At 50.5% G+C, this 20,924-nt stretch overlaps 9 protein-coding genes across 9 annotated transcripts; 4 read left to right on the forward strand and 5 right to left on the reverse strand.

Moving 5' to 3' along the window:
• Positions 1 to 14: 14 nt before the first annotated feature.
• N7458_002082 (uncharacterized protein) lies at positions 15 to 1,916 on the reverse strand (the record flags this gene model as incomplete). The annotated part of the gene is made up of 1 exon (XM_056905465.1): positions 15 to 1,916. One exon carries the CDS (start codon positions 1,914 to 1,916, stop codon positions 15 to 17), a length of 1,902 nt encoding a protein of 633 aa, XP_056769572.1.
• Positions 1,917 to 2,769: 853 nt separating this feature from the next.
• On the reverse strand, positions 2,770 to 4,652 carry N7458_002083 (uncharacterized protein; the record flags this gene model as incomplete). Its single annotated transcript, XM_056905466.1, has 2 exons — positions 2,770 to 4,208; positions 4,271 to 4,652. The coding sequence occupies 2 exons, from the start codon at positions 4,650 to 4,652 to the stop codon at positions 2,770 to 2,772; spliced, it is 1,821 nt and encodes a 606-aa protein (XP_056769573.1).
• A 413-nt stretch (positions 4,653 to 5,065) lies between these two features.
• N7458_002084 (mitochondrial DNA replication protein) lies at positions 5,066 to 5,407 on the reverse strand (the record flags this gene model as incomplete). Its single annotated transcript, XM_056905467.1, has 1 exon — positions 5,066 to 5,407. One exon carries the CDS (start codon positions 5,405 to 5,407, stop codon positions 5,066 to 5,068), a length of 342 nt encoding a protein of 113 aa, XP_056769574.1.
• Positions 5,408 to 6,007: 600 nt separating this feature from the next.
• Positions 6,008 to 7,251, forward strand: N7458_002085 (general substrate transporter; the record flags this gene model as incomplete). The annotated part of the gene is made up of 2 exons (XM_056905468.1): positions 6,008 to 6,550; positions 6,616 to 7,251. 2 exons carry the CDS (start codon positions 6,008 to 6,010, stop codon positions 7,249 to 7,251), a joined length of 1,179 nt encoding a protein of 392 aa, XP_056769575.1.
• A 694-nt stretch (positions 7,252 to 7,945) lies between these two features.
• N7458_002086 (GMC family oxidoreductase) lies at positions 7,946 to 9,650 on the forward strand (the record flags this gene model as incomplete). Its single annotated transcript, XM_056905469.1, has 2 exons — positions 7,946 to 8,167; positions 8,232 to 9,650. The coding sequence occupies 2 exons, from the start codon at positions 7,946 to 7,948 to the stop codon at positions 9,648 to 9,650; spliced, it is 1,641 nt and encodes a 546-aa protein (XP_056769576.1).
• A 161-nt stretch (positions 9,651 to 9,811) lies between these two features.
• On the reverse strand, positions 9,812 to 11,625 carry N7458_002087 (FAD-linked oxidoreductase sor8; the record flags this gene model as incomplete). Its single annotated transcript, XM_056905470.1, has 3 exons — positions 9,812 to 10,094; positions 10,150 to 10,420; positions 10,494 to 11,625. 3 exons carry the CDS (start codon positions 11,623 to 11,625, stop codon positions 9,812 to 9,814), a joined length of 1,686 nt encoding a protein of 561 aa, XP_056769577.1.
• A 383-nt stretch (positions 11,626 to 12,008) lies between these two features.
• On the reverse strand, positions 12,009 to 12,905 carry N7458_002088 (UbiA family prenyltransferase; the record flags this gene model as incomplete). Its single annotated transcript, XM_056905471.1, has 1 exon — positions 12,009 to 12,905. One exon carries the CDS (start codon positions 12,903 to 12,905, stop codon positions 12,009 to 12,011), a length of 897 nt encoding a protein of 298 aa, XP_056769578.1.
• Positions 12,906 to 13,145: 240 nt separating this feature from the next.
• N7458_002089 (cytochrome P450) lies at positions 13,146 to 15,011 on the forward strand (the record flags this gene model as incomplete). Its single annotated transcript, XM_056905472.1, has 6 exons — positions 13,146 to 13,503; positions 13,558 to 13,740; positions 13,795 to 14,144; positions 14,198 to 14,606; positions 14,658 to 14,759; positions 14,821 to 15,011. 6 exons carry the CDS (start codon positions 13,146 to 13,148, stop codon positions 15,009 to 15,011), a joined length of 1,593 nt encoding a protein of 530 aa, XP_056769579.1.
• A 2,286-nt stretch (positions 15,012 to 17,297) lies between these two features.
• On the forward strand, positions 17,298 to 18,475 carry N7458_002090 (glycoside hydrolase family 16 protein; the record flags this gene model as incomplete). Its single annotated transcript, XM_056905473.1, has 2 exons — positions 17,298 to 18,106; positions 18,175 to 18,475. The coding sequence occupies 2 exons, from the start codon at positions 17,298 to 17,300 to the stop codon at positions 18,473 to 18,475; spliced, it is 1,110 nt and encodes a 369-aa protein (XP_056769580.1).
• Positions 18,476 to 20,924: the final 2,449 nt, after the last annotated feature.

Consider the following 20,924-nt stretch of genomic DNA (forward strand, 5'->3'; position numbering starts at 1 on the left):
TGCTTATATGCAAATTAAAGCACCTTGGTCTTCATCCACTCGCGTGTGCCAACGCCAAGGTTTAGGCCGTTGCACTCCCACCAGCGACGGACGCGACCATCCGCACCGGAAACTGCATCTTCTAGAGCTTCCTCAATATCGCAGGTCTTAAACTCGACCCGCAAGCCGCAGTCCTTCCACCATTGCAAAACGTGGTCGTGACCATTTTTCGTGGGGCCGACAAGGACCTGATTGTCAAAAATCATCTTCGGTCCTTTGAGTCGGTACCAGAAATCGAGGACATGTACATGGCCGTGCGTACTGGCAATGCGTGTGACGTTCTCGGCATGACTGTATGGAATACCAGAGGCATCCCACCAGGCCAGGGAGGCGATACGCCCGGATTGCGCAGCAAGTAGGACGGATTTGCCTACTTTGAGAGGGATCGGCTTGTGAATGGGTGCATTCGCTGATGCAGCCTTCCACCAGTCCAACACGGCGACCCGGCCCTCGGCGCTGGCTGACTCAAGGGCTCGCTCGCTGTACCGGAGCGGGAGACCTGAATGTAGCCACCAGTCTAGAACGTGAGTGAAGCCAGCGCGGGAGGCACCGTCCATGGCGTCGGCGGCGAACTCTTTATTAGGAAGTGCGGGTGCGTCACGCCACCAGGTGAGAACAGTGGGGTTGCCATAGATGGCGGACGCACGGTAGGGAATGTTTGTAAGGCGTGATGTAGTCCAGAGGAGGTCGAGGTGATTCTCGGTGAGGTAGGAGAGGATATCGGTACGGGAGAATTTCACAATGAGATGACAGGCAAGATCTGATAATGGTTTCCACCGAGGCAAGCTGTCAATGCGTTTCTTCATTGCGGCAAACGAGCCCCGGAGAATCGTGTATTCAAGAGACGCCGGCGTGGACATCTTCAAGAGGTGGCTCTGCCATTCTTGAGGAACTGGGAGATTGGTTGGGATGCCCACGGCTTTTGCAATCTCCCAGTCCCCTAATTGATCCTCGAATATATTGAGCCAGATCTCAAAGGGAAGTGAGCGGACTCTCGTTTCTGGATTTGGCCAATGAGTCTGAAGCTGGCGAAGTGCCGTTGCGGTATCACATCCCGACGGCTTTGCTGGCGGACCCAGTCCAGATGATGGCGTCACCTTCACACTAGAAGAGCTTTGGGAAAAGGGTCTCTCCCATGGAGGTAAACTCAAGCCTTTTTCCAGACTTCTGTGCAGATCTTGCAGCCCATCCCACGGCAGTGGCGTCAATTCTTCTGGTCCGTTAGACTTCCAGAGCACGGGTTGAACGATCCGGATCCAGGGCCAGAATCGGTTGATCTCTTCCAGCTGTCGCGCACTAAGTGGATGATCCCATTCTGAAACAGTCATTCCCGGGATAAAAATTACGGGCTTGCTGGACACCCATCCCCTCAACAGCGCCAGGGTCAATGTGTTGGTTAACCCCGCCAACATAGACCCCAAAGTGCCCGCGTCAATGGGAGCCACCAGCAGCATATCCGCCCACTCGCATAGCTCGGCCGTTTTCGCCTTGAGCCATTTTCGGGCGCTGGTCTTCTTGTCAAAGGTCGTACTATCGACCGAGTCTGTGTAATGTGGGATTTTGTTTGTGCCGACCAGCAGCGCCGAGGATTCGTCCGTGATCAAGCGCAGCTCGATGAACGGGTTCTTGACTAGCGAGGGGAGAACCGTGTCAGCGAAAGCGCTGTCAGTCGAAAGGAGCAGGCGTCGCCGTCGTGGACTCGGCGTGGAGAAATCGCGCATGGACTGGTCGGAGCAGACCCGATAGCCTTCTTTGTTGCCGATCACCGTCTCCTCGGCGTCGCCATCCACCTCCATCTCACTGTTCCGCTCCAACTCCGTAATGATGGTCTTCGGGTTGTTCGGGAGGGTGCTATTGGGCCAAAAACCAACTGCCATGCCCGGGCCGATGATGACTTCGTGAGTTCGGCTTCGGTATACTCGGTATACTGATAAGGAATTGCGCCAGTCGAAAGGGGGAAGGGTGGCAAGGGTTGCGAGAGGATGAGTCGTTAGGAAGGTAGAATATCGATCAAGCGCCCGTAGTCAAGTCACAAAGCAGTCCAATTAAGCCTTAAATGCTTATCCGACAGCAGCGGATTGGGTTGAAGATCAGGCAATCGAAGCGGTGACGGGTCTTTAAACTCCTCCAGTCGTATCCACCACCAAGACGCCAGGACCTAGACCTTTCTACCGCTGAGAGATCCGTTGTGTAACCTGCCTGACTCGAGCTTTGTTCCCTGCTGTGAGCGGTGTACTTTGTCAGTCTGGGCCGGGGAAACTGGTTCCAGGTCGCCACGTCTCGCCACTCAAAAACCTGCGGATATTGCGCGCGACTCCGTATATTCGGCTCCAAGCGTTTAGGAGACGGAGGGGGGTGCAGCAAGAGGAAGTACGTCCAGCACAACAATCAGCAAGTCCAACTCAACTGGCGCCTGCAGAGAACCAATGAAGAGCCCCAAGAATTGATCGAGGCCAAAAAAATGCAGCCAAAGCACCAGTCGCCGCTTACCAGCGGGCAGCCGTGCAGCAGCGCTTCGGCGTGATTGGCGGGGCGGTGGCCGGGGCGGTGAAGAAAGTGGGACTCCTGACTAATGTGGGGTTCCTCCGATGGGCCTCAAGGTAAGGTACTAGTTAAGGTAGGTATGACCATCATGATTGTAGTCTATCGAGTATATACTTGACATTCATGACTCCCGCTTCCTTTTATACTCCACTCTTCATGCCCAATTTATCTTCACATGCAATAATCTCACCGACGAGAGAGATTGTTGTGCAGCTTGTGCTCTCGCATCGCCATACTAACCGCCGCTCCCAAGATAGTCAATCCCAGTAGCGTCACAAATACCGCCCGCAAGGAGCCCATATACGAGTCCAAGACACCTGGAATCCAGTCTTCAGGCAGCTTGCGGATCTCATCCAGGCGGTCCCGGAGTCGGGAGATGATCTCCGCTGCATGCTCACGCTCGCCAAATCGAGACCACAGGCCAGTCTTCACGGTGTTTTGGAACACGGCTGAGGCAACGGTGATGCCAATGGTGCTGCCGGTGCTGCGGAATGCATAAGAGGCCGAAGTCACCACTGCATGGTGCTGGTGATCCACGGCTGAAATCAGTGCCACCAAGGTAATGGTCAACATGCTTCCATACGCGACACCTCCCAGGAAGAAGTACACAAACGGCAGCCACACGGGCGTATCCAACTTCAGGGTACAGATCAAGCCTGCCGAAAGGACCTGCAGAGTCATAACCGCATAGTTGAGGATCTTGTAGCGACCCGTGCCTCGCATGATGAAGCCACTTCCCAGCGACCCAATGGAGGTTCCAATGGCTTGCGGAATCAGACGAGCCCCAGCCGCGGTAGCTGAGAGACCCTGAACCTGGAAATAGACTGGGAGATAAAAGAGTAGTCCAAATACTGCCATTGTCGTGAACCAGTTGGTCAGGCAGGCGGATGCCACCGTCCGGTCCAGAAGGAGTCTCACTGGGATCACAGGCTCGGTCGCAATGTAAGCCTCCACGTAGATGAAGATACCTAGGAACACTGCCGATAGTGACAATGAAACCAGGACAATTGGGTGACTCCATGGCACTTGGTTCCCGCCGGTGTTGAGACCCAGCAGCAGTGTGACCAAGGTAAGGACCAAGGTAATGGCTCCGAAGAAGTCAACGCGCTTAATACGCGCCTTATCGGCATCCTTCACGGGGATATTCACTAAGAAAATAACCAAGACGCACGAGACAACCAAGAAGGGGATCTGGATCAAAAAGGCCCATCGCCATCCCAGCGTATCATTAATCCATCCACCGAATACCCCGCCCAGACCCATGCCAGCCCCGTAGCAGATGTTACCAATACCCTGCCAGACGCCTCTTTTGCGCAATGGAATCAGATCAGAGGTAACAAAGGTTGAGATAGCAGTCAAACCACCGCCTCCAACACCCGCAACGACGCGACCCAAGATGATGGCCCATTGCGTTTGAGCAAGACCGCAGATCAAGTTGCCCAGGGCGAAGAAAACATTGGAAAAGACCAAGCCCCAGCGACGAGAGTAGATGTCGGTCAATCGACCACTTAGGGGCTGGCAGGCGGCATTCGAGATGAGGTAAGATGTAGCCAGCCACGAGAGAAGTGAGAACGAGTTGAACGAGGAGGAGATGGGGGCGGATAATGTCGCAACGATGGTCGTATCTGCAAAGAGATTCAGTCAGCACTCCCCCAACACCAATGGCAGACAGTATCGAAAGACATACCGAGCGCAGCAAGGAAAACACCTAGCCAAATACTCCCAAGTATCAAAATCAGTTCTCTTGTCGGACGCTCCTCGGTCAGCGGTTCCTGCCCATTCGGCCGGTCAGCTTGGGCGGGGTGAGCATCACGGAGCAGAGGGGTCTCCTCTGAGACCGGGGCTCTTGGTGGCTCGTCGGTCGACATTGCACCTGGGACAACGGTCGTGGTCAGTTGCCCGAAAAGTGAGAATCGAGTCCTCCAAATGACGTGCTGGGAGGAAGGAGGAAAACGAAGCTGAAGCTCGGGCTGCAGCCGCGGCGGATCCAGTGCGGAGACCGCCGTGCGGAGGGCTGGACTCGGCTTGGTCCAATCATCCGTGGACTGCCAAAATCGTTGTACTGCCATAGCTCACTTCTATCATCTGTAGCTTTCCGCAGATCAACTAATGGATTCTTCACTAACTACTTAAAAGCAAAGTTGCCATTGTTGTTTATTTGATTGTCATGTTATCATCGAGGCAGTCTAATTTATTTTTTAAACGGTATGAAAGATGAAAGAGGGAAAATATCATAATGCAAGTTCACTTGCCTGCGACTAAATCTTTGACCGTATCGCCAAATCCCACCATACAGATTGTCGCCCATGCCGCTACTCCCCGTATAAACCACGCCGCGGAACAATCCCTTGAATCCAGAAACGGCAAGAATGTGCTTGAACGTGGATACAATGGTCGGATTGGCAGGTCGAGTGGGATCATTCTTCATAGATTGCGTTTCCATGCGGAGCACCTGGGCAATTAGTACATCACCAGCCTTGAGTCATTTGAAAGGAAAACTCACTTCAAAAGGCTGGTTCCAGCAACTAAGTGCACCACCAATGATTGATGCCAAGACTTTCTCTCCAAATTTAAGCTTCTCATTCTCGGCCTTCCCAGTTATAGATCGGATGCTCTCCTCGGCAAAGCGAGAGATGCCAATTCTGGAAGACCATCCGGTAACTTGTCGCAATGCAACGGCATTGACACCCCTATTCACACCACGGATCCCCTTTTCGCGAAGGATGCTAAAGAACATCTCCATCGTTCCGGGAACTCGGGCACCTTGGGCGCCGATCTTTGTACGTGTCACTTCAACCGTCTTCATGCTTGTTGTCACGCCCATCGTGAGATAGGACTGAGCAATACCACCGCTAACACCGCCCAAGACACCACATACTATGGGTGAGGCATTGAGCTTTGTTCTTGCGTGATACTCGACCTCACTGGATGCTACTATCAAAATGGCACCTTTGGTGGAGGCTTGCAGCGAAGCCTGCGATATTTAATATTAGTACTTCGGATGTTTAGCTAGATAGGAGTAATTCCCCGTACCCATGGTATGAGGCCTTGATAAAACGCGACCACACGTGCACGGGACCAGGTCTTTCGAAATCCATCTCTCAGTGTGTCTTGTCGGTTTGCCGCCAGCTAGAAGGTTCAACCATATAAGATAATTCATATCATTTGAATTGGATTGGAGCAAACCTTCATGTGTCTTGAGCACTTCCATATGCTGTCCAAGAGTAGTAACTAATTCAATTAGAACAGAGTTTCAAAGTCCTTACTCATCAAAATGGTGACCACTCACCTTGAAAGACATTCATCAACGCTCCGACCACGAGGTTCCGATACGGGATATATCCAGCATCGTGTCCCTAGTCAACCTGGGCGCTGGAGTTGGAGCACTCCTTTCGTTCCTAATCAACGATTACATTGGTCAAAGATGTCGCTTCGAGTATATTCCCTCATCTACATTATTGGCTCCCTCATCTCCTGCTTTTCATCTGGTAACGCGGGAGCTCCCTATGTTGGTCGAATCATTACCGGCCTCGGAATTGGAGCCTTGTCAGTCATCTCTCCAATGGCAATATCAGAAATCGCTCCTCCAGCTTTCAGATGCCTGATGACTCTGTGGTTCACTATTTGCATGCTATCTGGCCAAGCAGTGGGTGTGTTCCTCGTCTACGGCTGCTCCATTAACGTCGCACCCACAACGGCCCTACAGTACCAATTTCCATGGTTCTCTCACACATTTGCCCCTGCACTGAGTATCATTTTCACTTTTTGGGCCGAGGAGTCTTCTAGGTGGCTCCTACTTGACCACGAGTATGACAAGTCTCTTGCTGCATTGGTCCGGCTTCGTGGATTGCCAGCTAATGCGGAGTTTGTGGCTACCGAGTTTAATAGCATGGCATATCATATCGAAGATCGGAATGCCGGACTTGGAAATAATAGTTCCATCCAAATCATCCGGGAGACTTTTCTGGTGAAGTCCAATCTACGCCGAGTGCAATTGACGATCATCATGTATATTCTCTCCCAATGTCCGAGGCTAACACAATCACCAACTTCCTACCAACGATTTTCGGAATGATCGGTGTCACAGACTCGGGTGTCAAGGTTTATTCAACGGGTTTGTATACTGTTGCAAAGTGGGTATGCTGCGTGGCTGCATCGCTTTTCTTCATTGACCTCGCTGGCCGTCGAAAATACCTTATGATAGGAATCTCGGTTCAAATTCTCTGCCATTCGTATCTTGCTGGGTATCTCAAGATTTATCAAACGAACAAAGAACATGTGAGCAAAAACTCGACAGATGCAGCGTTGACCTTCATTTACATACATGCGTTTGGATGGGCCATCGGTCTTTACAGCTTACCTTACCTGTTTGGTGCCGAGCTCTGGCCTAACAAGATCCGTTCGTTTGGAGGGGCATTATCACAATGCTTTCACTGGCTTTTCTACTTTGCGATCCCCAAGGTTGCTCCTTCAATGCTTGCCAACATTCATCAATGGGGAGCATTCATTCTATTCATTGTATTTTGCATGGTTGCTTTGCTCTACACCTACTTCATGGTCCCAGAGACTGCAGGCATGTCACTGGAAGAAATCAGCCGGATTTTGCGCCCGTTAGTTCTATTAGCTCGGCCACTCAAGCCATCCGACGAGTTTGAATCAACCCAGTGATCCTAGTCCCGCAATTGAGCCATTATGGTAGTGTCTAACCTCATATTTAGAGCTATTGACAGCCAACCAACCGACCCGAAGACAACTGAGAATTGAGTTGAGAAAGTGTGACAAAGGACTTTGGGGCCAAGAATAGTTACCAAAATCAGAGGATTCATTGTCAAACTTACTTACGGGCAAACTTGGACTCTTCGAAATTCTACAGGGATATGGTTAATTCACTGTAGAATAAGACTTATGGAAGAACCTCCCCTGCCAGGTATGCCATGATCTTGACTGTGTATAGCGTTGAAGGCAGACTGCATCACAACGGTCAACTTTTTTGTTTGCTTATTTTTTTTTGGTAACCCAACAAGATCTAAATTTGGGAAAAATACCACCTCATAAGCCGTCAGACTGGTAGACTATTGAAATGGCCCCCAAAGTCGAAGTAAATCCCGTCGTGTAAGCAGCAGCCTTGCGCCGGACGGTACAAAGTCCAGCCGGCGGGATGTTGGACTCGGAGATATTTGCTTGATCAGAAAACAGACACACAAAGATAAATAGAAAGAAAAAAACCACCGTAGGAAGCGAAGATTTCATTCCTTCCGTGTGTGTGCCACAGGCCATCCCTACGGTACTGTTGCTCGTCACCTGAAAGTCAGCCCTTGCTCCTCTTCAACGTTCCACTCCACGCCAGACCAACATTATCGACATGGCCTCGACGGATCTTCCCCAAACAGCAGACTACATCATCGTTGGAGGAGGCACTGCCGGACTGGTAGTCGCTGCTCGCCTCTCAGAAGATCCAAATGTCAAAGTACTGGTCCTTGAGAGCGGCCCCGACCGTACCGAAGACCCCAAGGTACAAGACCCTGATGCCTGGCGAGCGTTAGGCGGATCGGAGCTTGACTGGAAAGTGAAAATCGCACCACAGGTACGGGTTCTTCAATAATGCAACTCTTGCTGAAGAATAGAAGCGCTGAATACCCGGAATACAGGCCAACTTGAATAATCGCGAACTCGATCACCCAGCAGGACGAGTCTTGGGCGGATCCTCTGCCATCAATGGAATGGCATATGTCGCCCCATCACCCGCTGGGATCGACGCGTGGGCCAAACTTGGTAATCCAGACTGGACCTGGAAGTCTCTGCTGCCATACCTCCAAAAGAGTTATACCGTTACAGCGTCGGAGTCGCACCCTGCTCTGAAAGAAACACAACGCAGTGCTTCGACGGGTCCCGTGCAGTTGACATTCCCTGCGCTTGCTGACGCGGGTAGCAAGCCTCTTCTGGATGCGTGGAACAAGGCCTTCACAGCTCAAGGATACGAATTCAATCCGGATATCCTCGCAGAAGAACAGTCTCTAGGACCTCGTGCTTATGCCGCTACCATCGACCCGGTGTCGGGTCAGCGCAGTGGTGCTGATCGTGGATATGGAAGCATGGCGTTGGGGCGCTCTAACGTGAACGTTGTTACAGATGCGACCGTTCGTCGTATTCTGTTCGACTCCCAGGGCTCTAATATCACTGCTACTGGTGTCGAGTACATGCAGAAAGGGCAGATCGTCACGGCCAAAGCATCAAGAGAAGTCATTCTCGCGGCTGGCGCGTTCCACACACCGAAGCTCCTCGAGCTATCTGGCATCGGCCAAAAAGAGCGACTGCAGAGCCTCGGAATCCCCATTGTCCTTGATCTGCCTGGGGTAGGAGAGAACCTCCAGAACCATCTCATGGGCCCTATTATAGCTCCGCTGAAAGAACATCCCGACTTGAAGGATATCCAGCCTGGTTTTAAGAGCTATGCCATGACAAGACTAGACCCCAACGAACAAAGCACGCTTCTTTCGTCACACACTACGGAATTTGACAGTTTCACCAATCGCGCGATTCGCTCAATCATCGAAAGCCCCACTGAAGCTACAGCTTCAGTCGTCTTAGGTGTGATGGCCCCAACTATGGCAATACTAGTGCCAATAATAAGCTTCCCACTGTCCCGCGGCAGCTGTCATATCTCAACCACCGACCCTGACGCACTGCCTACAGTTGACGCGGGACTGGCTAGCAAGGAGCTAGATCTAGAGACCTTGGCCACACATGTGCGAAACTGCTATGAGCTGATTAATTCCCAGGCTTTGAGCTCTTTCTTCCAAGAAAACAGTGCAGACTTGGATATCGAATCTATCAAGAAGGATCTGCGGGCGACAGCGTTGCCGGCGCATCATGCCTGTGGAACGGCTGCGATGCTTCCCAAGAGTGAGGGAGGGGTAGTGGATCAGAAGTTGACTCTCTACGGGACGGCGAATCTGCGAGTTGTTGACGCTAGTGTCTTCCCGTTGATTCCTCATGCTAACCCTCTGGCGACGGTATACGCAGTGGCCGAGCGTGCGGCTGATTTGATTCGTGGTGCTACCGTCTAGACGCATCAGGATACCACGGAAGACTAAGCTCATCCCCCTCAGCTGCAATAGATGCAACTTAGCTCAGCAAGGTGGATAGCAATGATAAACACATCTTATTTCCAATATGCACTCTATGGATGAAGCTCTAGATATGTAGTTGAAAGACCCAGATTCCACTTTCAAACTCGGCACAGCCGGCCATCGCTTTGCTCAGACCATGTCTCGCTTCCGACCGCAGTGCGGGCGTAAAATACTTCATCTGGGTCAAACTTTTGTTTGATCTCCTCCAGAGCCGGGTAGTTACTGCCATAGAATGTTGATTGCCAGTCGGGTTGGTTCCAATCCGCCTCGTTGAGGTAGGCGCCACTGTCAGGACTGATTGCAGTCAGGCGAGGGACGAGGACGTCAGTCAGCAATGACTGGCACCTGACATTCTCCTCACGATCGGTATAGTTAAATCCCCTTGATTCTGTCAGCAAAAACAACTAGTTTGATTTTTGGAGCCCATATGACCTACGTTCCAAGAACGATGGAAATGGCAGCGTCTCGCCAAGCTGGGTTGACGGCATTGTAAGGCACTGGGGAGCGGGAAACATTGAGGGAAACGCCTGATACCACAACGCCCATTTCAGAAATCCCCCTCAGAGTTTTCATGAGGCTGGCAGGATCAGACTCGAGAACGGAACGTGGTATGAGTCGACCTCCAACCTGAGCCTCTGTGATGTTGCTGTGCGGGTTCATGGCGCAGTAGCTGTCCCAAAATGTAGGAAATTGTTGGATGTTGTATGCTATTGCCATACACCTCTACGGTTAGCTCGCGTAACTAGTCCTCTTCGAAGGTAATCTCGTACGGATACTTACCATACTTGATCTTGCTTTGATCCAACAGAGTCAGGGTGGACGCCAGACCGTTGTGCAGCTGATCCACAGTACCAGCAGGCCAAGATATAGGTGTCAAACCGAATGATTTTCCAATGACTGCCCATATAGCCACGGCTCCAGCATCGACCAGTGGAGCAATGTCAACGACAAAAGTGCGGACGATATTCCAGAATGTTTCTGTTGAGACACAAGCCCCGCTGAATGTGAGGGTGGCCGAAGCCGTGCTGACTTCTGGATGTGCTTTAACAGTGACACTCATGACCACAGCAAAGGTGCCACCACCACCCCCGGATAAAGCCCAGTACAGATCAGAGTATTTCTCGGGTGACACGATGAGATGTTGTCCAGCGGCAGTCACGACCTCCCACTCGAGGACCTGATCCGCCCCCAGGCCGAACCGAGAAGCGAGTTGACCGTGGCCTCCACCTTGGCTATAGCCACCTGCAATTCCCACACTTTCACAGTTCCCAGTCAGAATGACCTTATTCTGCGCATGTGCAGCAGCCATACCTTCAAAGCCCTGGATGCCAGCACCAAGTCGCAGCGCAAGACCGCTGTACGACTCCGAAGTATGGTGCAAATATTGAGCACCCTTCAAATGGTGCATCCACAAGGCAAGACCGCCAGGTGCAGTCGACTTTCCGAGGTAATCATGACCGGTGTTGCGAATGACTAGGCGGATGTTGTGGTCTTTGGCAAATTGGAGTGTCTTTCGCACATCCTGCACCCCACTCACATTGACCGCATAAGGTTGGATTGCAGTCATGGTACACGGAGAATCTCGTGGCATGAATGGGTCACAAGAGAAATTGGAGAACCAAGAAGCCATTGGCGAGGTACAAGTCCTGTAGTGGGTGGCGGGAAACTCCCAGTCGGCGATCAAATTCGCGCATGCGTGCTCATTGTAGGCTGAGAAATCGCCCTTGGTGTGACAGACGCTACCGAGGGGAACTGTTGAGATCAACTTACCACCAAGCGTGGTGTTGAAGTCAGTCCACTCTTGCGGCAAGGGCCAACAAGGATCACCAGGGAAGCAGCGACAGTTGGTCGTGTTTGCTGCATTGACACAGAGTGCCAGGGGCAGCAGAAGAAGTAGAATCAGTCGTCGCATGGGGGCAAGAACCTTCGAAGAAAGATATTTTGGGATATGGGAATGGGAGATAGGCGACGCGAGACAACGAAAAAGTGACAGAGAGGTGGTCGAGGGAGAAAGTGCTCTGCCGGGAGGGAAGTGCAGGAAGTAAATGAAAGTAAACCAGTGGACCCCCGATACTTAGTTTACGAGGGGAAACAGGAAATAACTATCTCAATGACAATGCTCGTCTAGATTCTGTATGTTTGATCGTGATCTATCAGAGTCACGGAGTATGTCCATGTAGAATTTATGCACCGACGATGAACTGCGACGTCAGGAATCGGTCTCGCTCTACTAAGCAGGCGCTGTTACTCGCCGATAGAAGAGGCCCCTGAAGCCACCACAGCAACGCTCACAATTCATTTATTCTGCATCGAAACGAACCAGGGCAGCGCGTACACCACGACCTGCCACGCACACCAGCATCGCCAAGCTCTCGCATCGTGAGACCCGCTTACCACGTGGAATGCGACACCGAGGCCTGTCAGCATCGGCAATGCATATCCCCACAGACACATCCTCCAAAAGTAGGAACACGAGATGCTCCAGAACAAGGTGAAACCGGCGATAGTCCAACGTGAGATCGTATCGCCCAGCACAAGCGGAAGAGTCTTGCGTCCTCGAGTCCGGTCGCCAATCTGATCTTTCAGGTCCTGCACCTGCATCGTTGTCAGGATAATTCCGCTCATCATCGCAATCCAGCGATATCCATGTTCCGAGATGTGAGAGTCCAGACCGGAGGCAATGCGCAGTGAGCTGGTCAGGTAAAGGGCATATCCACAGGCGATGATCCCATCACGGATGATTTCGTCGCCACCACGCAGATCATTGTAGAGCCAGGTCAGGATCATGATAAAGGCGCTCTCCGTTGCCACGCCGAGGATGGCGCTGACACTTAAAACGAGAGGGATGGTGATCAGCATCCACCGACGCGTTGTCTCAGAGCTGATACGTCCAGTCGGCAGGGGTCGCCACGGCTTGTTCAGCCGGTCCTCCAATCTCGACTCGGGGAGGCGCTGATTAGCGAGGTCGAATACGAAAACATTGGCCCAGTTGAAGAGGATCACAGCGAGCCCGCGGTAGAGAAGAATCCAAATGGAGGGGCGTTCCAGACAGTCGGTGAGCAGAGGCGCTGCCAGGGCTGCGAGTAAACCAAAGGCCGAGTTGGGGAGTACAAAGGTCGGAAAGTTACTCTCGGTAAAGTGCCAGATGAGTTGCAGTAAATTGATCGAGGAGGTTGCCTTCGGAGGAGGCATAGTGGCGTTGGTAAAAGGTAAGAAGATGGTAAGCCCTTTCACTTCCCGCGTCGGTCAATCTCATTGAATCCCTGGGCGCGTTGTGGATTTTCACCCTGTTGAAGTAGGAGATCTTGGAGAATGGCCTGGCGTGATGTTTGCATACACCTTGCACACCCTGATTGCCCAAATGTGAGTAACCTCGTTCCCCTCGTCAACTCCGCTGGAGGCTGATTCTCTTCTTGACAGCATCATCCCATCATGACTCCTATCATCTCAATCCTGATAGGTGCCCTCTCCGGGATGATACTGCACCATGCCGTCTTCATTCATGGAGAGTGGCATGTTTGGGCACCAGAGATTTTGGTCTATCATCTTGTCTACTTCGGGGCCTTGCTTATGGCCACTCCTCACGCACGGTGGATGATTTCCGGATACCTCATCGCTCTTTTCTCCAGCATCACAATCTATCGTGTCTACTTCCACCGTCTCAAACATTTTCCTGGGCCCAGATGGGCCCGCGTCACCAAGATATGGCACGCGTGGAAGTCGAGACACCGCCAGAACTTCCTGGTATTGTCGGACCTACATCGCAAATACGGGGACTTTGTCAGGACTGGTATGATCTGGCTTCACTTTCATGGAGTGCAGTTCTAACGATCCCAATATCTAGGCCCCAGCGAGATCACAGTCTACCATCCGGATGTCTTCATAGCCATCGACGGACCGCATGGAGGCTGCGTCAAGTCTGAGTGGTATGACTTGTTGCACCCCAAGCAATCTTTGGTGACAGCTCGGGACAAAGAGGCTCATGGCTTGCGACGTCGACAATGGAACAGAGGGTTCACATCGCAGGGTGAGTATAATCAAGTCGATTATTTTGTGTAGACATCGAAGCTGACACACTTAGCCCTCGATCACTACCAGGAACGCATTCTACCCCTCATCGATCAGCTCGAGCGTTGTATCGATGATGATATCAGTGACAGAAAGGTCACTGAAGCTACGGACCTTTTCTACTGGCTTGGCTTTGATCGTATGGGAGACTTTATTTTCAGCCGTACATTTAACATGTTGTCTCGTCAAGAGTGGCATCACATCATTCTGCTCATGCAGCGGGCCCTCTCCCTTCTTGGACCGTTGAGCCCAGTCCCATGGTTCATCCACATTGCGTTCAAGCTTTTCCCTCGAGTATGGATTCTGAGGGATTGGTTCCGAATGGTGGCCTGGTGCGAGGAGCAGATGTTGGAACGACTGGAGGTGAGTATGACCATGCTGAAATATTTATTTCCAACTGACTCATCATTTGAAAGTCACCGAAAGAAACCTCCAGCATTCCCGATGTTGCCCATTACCTCCTCCAAGATGTGCGAGATGATCCCCAACGTTTCCCATGGCTCACTGGTGACGGTATCCTCGCCATTGTAGCTGGCAGTGAACCCACAGCAGCCGTTCTTGTGGGTTTGTTTTGTGAATTGTCTAAAGAACCACGCCATACCGAGATTATTCGTGATGAGATCAGAGCAATCGATATTGCAGACTCGCGGGCACTGGCATCAGGTTGTCCTCATCTCGAAGCGTCCATTTTCGAGGCCCTGCGTCTGTATCCTGCCCTGCCTACTGGTGGAACCAGGAAAACTCTGGAGAAAGGTATCATGGTTGCAGGAATGTTTATTCCACCAGAGACAACCGTGGTTGCACCTAGGTTTTGTATCTCGCGTCGTAAGTGCATTTCATGTGCCCTAGGGATGCACGGATGCTAACTCGTACCAGGCGAAGATAGCTTTGAGCAGGCAGAGAAGTTCATCCCGGAACGATGGTACAAAAATCCCGAGATGGTACGCAATAAATCAAGCTTTGTGCCATTTGGTCTAGGTGAGTACAGGAAATTTTTATACGAATGGAAAGCACAGTATTAAATTCTAGCTCCCGCCAGGCCACCACAGTTGTCTCGGTCGCGCGCTCGCCATGAACGACATGCGACTCATCACTGCACGACTAGTCCAGCGATACCAGTTCAGTATTCCGCCCGGGGAGACTAGTGATACGGTTTTGCGGGACTTGAAGGATCAATTCACCTCAAACCCTGGTCGCTTGCGGCTGGTTTTCAAGTTGCGCGAAGACTGAATTATGGAGTGGCTGGCTGCGGACCTGCTCGTAGCCGTGCAAGGTATGCATTAAGGTACACACCCGTGTCTGATCATCATTATTAGGCATTTGGGCCCTGCCTGTTTGTTCGAGGGCTGCAGGCGGAGTCTCATCATGCATTTCAATGCAAGTCTCGTCACTCGGGAGTTTCTCTTCCCTCAGCTCCGCAAAAGCGCGGACATCTTCAGTGATAGTGTCAATACGAGACAGTACATACTTTAAGTTTGATCAATCTAAATCCGCGGTATTATCTATCCAGATCGTCAACTATCGATCATGGATTCTCGTGTTGACTTCTTGTCTCTTTAGACAGTCTGCTGATCAACAACTCGGGACGGGCCGACGGATGATCAAGAGGCCTGAGCACACATAGAAAAACTGCCTGACTGCCTATTTTTTTTCTCTTTAAGAACGACAAAATAAAATCGAGTTGAGATCTACAAGTTCTTCCAAGGTCGCAGGGGAAACAAGAATTGAGATTTCGCAGGAAAATCAGTATTGCGGAAAGCGAAGACATGCACGCTTACTCATGATCGATCTGGGTACCTAACTAGGTCGGAGTAGGGTGTTTCTATCGCAAATAGCCCCTGTGCTTTTTTTCTTGTAAAGGTAGCTCTGCAACGTAAAGCGCATAAAGAGTCCACTTCAAGTTCCCATACTATCAACAACCATGGAGATTCAGCGGCGTGGTACCTGCTCCAAGGTGGAACCCACCTCGAGCTTTCCTTTGGAACACAAAGACGTGCCCGGAAGACAAGGCAGAGCAGAGTCGTATGGAGAATGTTTTCAAGGCTGTCTGCCAAGAGAGAGGATTTGGGAAGATGTTGGAAGAAATGGAGCCCACCCAACTACAAGAGTCGATGCAAACTGTGGTCAATCATATTCGCGCTATCGTCGAGGTATGTCTCAGAGGACAGGCCCAGGACCGTGTGGGCCACTGGAGAAACATTGCAGAAACAACAGTGGAAGACTTTGGTGTCTAGCGTTCAAGGGTGTATCGCGCACTCCACCCTTATGGAGGAACGAGCCCTGTTGTTATTTTGGGGTCTTTCCAGATAGAACGGCTTATGTGATGATATTTTAGCTTGCGTCGAATTTTTGGTTTGTTTTTTGTATGGCGTTTACTGATTTATCAGGCAAAAGAGTTTCAATTCACTAAAGTAGCCAAAGAAGTCCGGATTTGATCGATTTATGGATTATCTTGGCATGCTCGTTGTGTACAGAGTACAGTAAGTCTCACAGGTTTGAAACCCCGCAGAAGGTTACATCCACCTGATTGGTCATAATTCGAGAGATAGACCGACGAAAATTGCTATCTAGAAAGGCATCCAGACAGATCTTACGGCGAATCCAATCAACCCCTTTGGGTGGTCTGTGAATAATCCTGACTTTTGAACCACAGTACCCCTGCCCTGTGCCTTGTAGAAAGCCTTTTTATCCTAAGCATCTGAAATATGAGAAATGAAAGATAGCGTGAGGGAAAAAGCCAACTTGGAGTCTCCCCGTCCCTAATTTTAGTTCGGCTTCCATTCACAGATTGGAAGCCGTTCATGCATTCGTAAGCCAAGCTCCAGTCTCGCCAATGAGATCCAGCAAAACATCGCTTGATCAGGTACCAAGTGGAGACTTTAAATGGGTCTAATTTGTCTAGCCTTACGAGGCAGTTTTGTGAGCGCTTAGTCATGTTGTCCATTGGAGGCAACCATCGGTCCAAAATTCTCTCTGTCAAGTTTCACCATGGAAAAAATGGAATCCATATATAACAGAAATGTCTCGTGATAGATTCTCTCTATGATCTGGCGCTTCCATCAAGGTTGCCCAAGTTTACGACCCTGCAGTACTCTGATTCATCATTCAACGGGCGACGATGGTCAGATTCTGGGACACGCGTGGTGGGTCTCGGACATTGCTGCTCCAATCTCGGCTTTATCAAAAGCCAATGGCACCGGATTTCATAGTCAAATCTGCCATAGTGTCTTCCCAGTTTCCATATTCGTGCTAGACGAGCTTTTGACTCGTCTATGGGCCTCTAATTTTACGTTTGCCGATAGCGATGCACGATTCCCCCTTTTCCAATGTATTTCTCAAAACGATCACTCTCTTTAATCTTGAAACCGGGGTACGAGGCTCTTCCCGTCGATATTTTGGCAATCCGCCTTGTGGCAGCGTGCTGGCGACAGCAGGGATAGTGACAAAGACTGTCCGGGGTTCGACCAGGTTAAACACACAACTCCTATTCACCCCGCCAAGGAGCATCCAGCCACGATGAACTCTCTTTTCCGATTCCTCTTTTCCTTTGTGTGCTTCGTCGGCACTGGGGTCTTCGCATACAGTGAAACCGACTGCAACCCCCTCAATAAAACATGTCCAGCCGACGCTGCTCTCGGCACGGAGCACACGTGGTGGTTCAACTCAACACTTGACGACACACTATGGAACATGACCACCGGAGACATCGACTATACGAGCACCGGGGCCGACTTTTCAATCAAGACGGAAAACGCATCCACTCTTTTAGTATCGAACTTCTATATCTTCTTCGGCGTGATGGAAGCACACGTCAAAATGGCAAAGGGCGCAGGAATAATTAGCAGCGTGATCTTGCAGTCAGACGACCTCGATGAGATTGACTGGGAATGGGTGGGATACAACACGAGCGAGGTACAATCCGACTTCTTCGGCAAGGGCAACACCACGACGAGTGATCGTGGCGGATATCATGCTGTGTCCAATGCAGACACCGAATACCACAACTACACCTCCTACTGGGACAAGGATCGACTCGAATGGTGGATTGATGGCACCTTGGTGCGCACAGTCAACTATTCGGAGCCATTGACAGTATACGGCAAGAACTATCCGCAAACGCCTTGCAAAGTCAAGATCAGTCTCTGGCCGGTTGGTATCAAAGGACAGACCCAAGGAAATCTCGAATGGGGTGGTGGTTACGTCAATTGGACTGATGTACCGTTCACCATGTCCATACAACGTCTGCGTGTCAAGGACTTCCATTCCGGAAAGGAATATAAATATGACGGCCACACGGGAACATACGAGAGTATTGAAGTGGTTAGGTGAGTTCCCTCAGCCAGAGCTGTTTCCAAGAGCTTTATCTCACGTTGATTCTAACTTGAATTTATAGCGGTAATTCAACGGCCAAGCAAGAGATTAATAAAGCACCCACAAAGACATTGGCCGAGAAGTGGGATGACTTATCCGAGGGCGTCCATATTGGAGTCTACTGCGGAGCAGCAGCAGCGGGAGTAATCTTATTTGGGGTATTTGGCTGGTGGTGCGCACGACAGCGCAAGAAGGGACGACTGCAACGTGCATTGGACGATGGACAGAATGGAGCAGAACTCAAGAGCTTGGACGCCTACAAGCTTCAGTGGAGACAGAGCGAATGGGGTCAGAAAAGCTATCAACAGGTGCCCAACACATAAAGCACTATATAGATCTCGGTTTCTCAGGCGGGATGTTTTTCTGCGACATATTCTTTCAACTGTATGAATATCATTGCATTTTCTTTTCTCAACAACTCTCGGGGCTAGTTGTAGGACGCTCATTCGGTCGACTACGTGAACCAACTCCTATCGATTATAATTTCCCCATGAATTGGTAATTTGGGAAACATGTCAGTCGGTTAGTATTTTTTTGACACCCATGGTTTCGCTGGATGGAGCAAAATGAACCCAAAACTTTAAATCACACTGGATTGTTGTCGCTGGCTTGGCGCCTTATTGTATACGCGTCATCCCGTCAGTTTTTCCCGAACCGAGTTAATTATTCGAGTCCCACAGGCACAGGGGCATCTCAATGAGGGCCCTTAAACTCCTCGCAGACGAGCGCCCTACATGATCAACTATGATCATCAGTAAATGGCGAGTTGGCGGCGGTTCGTCTGCGGGGCGTCGAAGGCGCCCGCTCCGCGCTTGCGATGTCTGCTTTGCCCGAAAGGTTGGTGATGGACTTTAGCCCGATATCATTGTGGCACAGGATATCTTATGTTAACATGAACGTCAGATCCAATGTGATACAGCGAAACCAAGATGTAACTGGTGTGCACATCAGGATCTTCCGTGCACATTTGTGCGGAAAGCGGAGCGATCGCGCAAACCGGCCAAAAGCACCAAGTATGTCTGATCCAACTCGGCTGCTTAATTCCATTGCTCTGTGGAAGAAATACATCGCTGACCATATAGCTCAAATCCACCTTCCTCTGGGAGTGCTACTCCTAAGAATAAATTCTCTTCACTGGCAGCGACTTCCTCAAGAAATCCAGGTGACTTTTGACACTTCTCGTGCATAGTTAATAGCCATATTGACGGGCATGTATCAATTTAGAAACCAATGCCTCGATTGAAACCTTCCAGGCACAAGCTCAAAGCACAGAGACATGGGCTCCTGAATTTGCTCAGAGTCTTCAATCAGCAGCCCGCCATTTGGGCAACACCTGCACGTTTGATGGTACTCACGTCCTGTCTGCAAGCAGCCGGGAATGGATCAAGGCATGCACCGGGGAAGATTTTGATTTGAACAGATTTTCAATTGAGTTCCCTCGATGGCAGTACTTGGCGTCAACCATCATCGCCGCAAACAAGGAGCCTCTCAAATTGCCAGAGTTATCAGTCTTGCAGGCCGAGATCGAGCGCTACCAGGCATCAACGTTTGCATTGTTCTTCCCAATTCTCGACCCATCCCTGTTTCAAAGTACAATCAATGCTGCATATTATCAGAAAGTTTCTACTGCATCGCCTGCAATAGCTAGCGCCAGAGCTTGCGTCTTTGCTTTTCATGCACTTGCTATCATCGTGCTTGGTGGATCAGAGCACCTTCCATTCCATACGAGTCTTCAATATGCTTGTGAAGCACATCTGCATTTTCCAGATATTTTCAGTGAGGCTGCTACAGTGGATGGTCTACAGGCTATTCTCTTGCTTGTATGTCAACCCATTGCTCTGCCTTTTTTTCTGTGTTTACCCATCGCTCTAATATGTATATACAGTGTCTCTGCTCTCAAGGGCTTGCGGGAGACTTTCACTCTATCAACCATCTTCTTGCTGCGGCTTCACGATTGATCTATGATCTCAAGGGTAATTTCTCCCCTCATCTGGCCTGGGAAAATCCATCTCCAATCCACTACCATACGAGACACCTCTTCTGGTTAGCCTATGTCTGTGATAAAGGTTTCAGCCTCGTCACAGGTCTTGCCCCGATGCTCGAAGATGCTCAGTGTGACATAACCTTTGCAATGGTACCCCCCGAGCTGCTTGACTGATCAAACGAAAAGCCCCATATATTCGGCGACCCATATCCAGGGTCATGTCTTCACTCATATGTCCGCCTTGCCTTCATTCAGTCCAAAATCCATCGTGATCTATACTCGCCTTGTGTTTTGAAGCAGTCAAATGCGGACCTGCTGAGAGTGATTCGAGACTTGGATCATTCCCTCGAGGCATGGAGGAATACGATTCCCCTCGTTAACCGGCCCTCGTTGGTAGCATATACCGGCATCACTAGGCAGTACGTTGATTTGAGGGCCTCAATATTTCACCTTCAATATCATCATTGGGTGCTCATGATTCACCAAGCCAGTAGCCGCTGTGACTCATGGACTGGCAATCTTGATACGCAAGGCACCGGGTCTAGCCTCGCTATATCAGTTACCGCAAGCCGATCTCTACTCGGGCGGTTCCTGCATGCTCCATTTGAATTAGGGTCTCAGAATCTTTTGTACGTCGATACTCCAATACTTACTCTTCAGAACTCACGTTGACTACGTTTATTTTGCTGACTTTGATCATTGAAGGTTCTCTCTATCCTATTTCATTCAAGCTAGCATCAATTTGTTCTGCAAGATTTTGTCTAGCCCATTTGACCCGGAAAATAATG

Source organism: Penicillium daleae (genome assembly GCF_028827525.1).
Source record: "Penicillium daleae strain IBT 16125 chromosome Unknown utg000002l_segment0_segment0, whole genome shotgun sequence".
Taxonomy (NCBI): domain Eukaryota; kingdom Fungi; phylum Ascomycota; class Eurotiomycetes; order Eurotiales; family Aspergillaceae; genus Penicillium; species Penicillium daleae.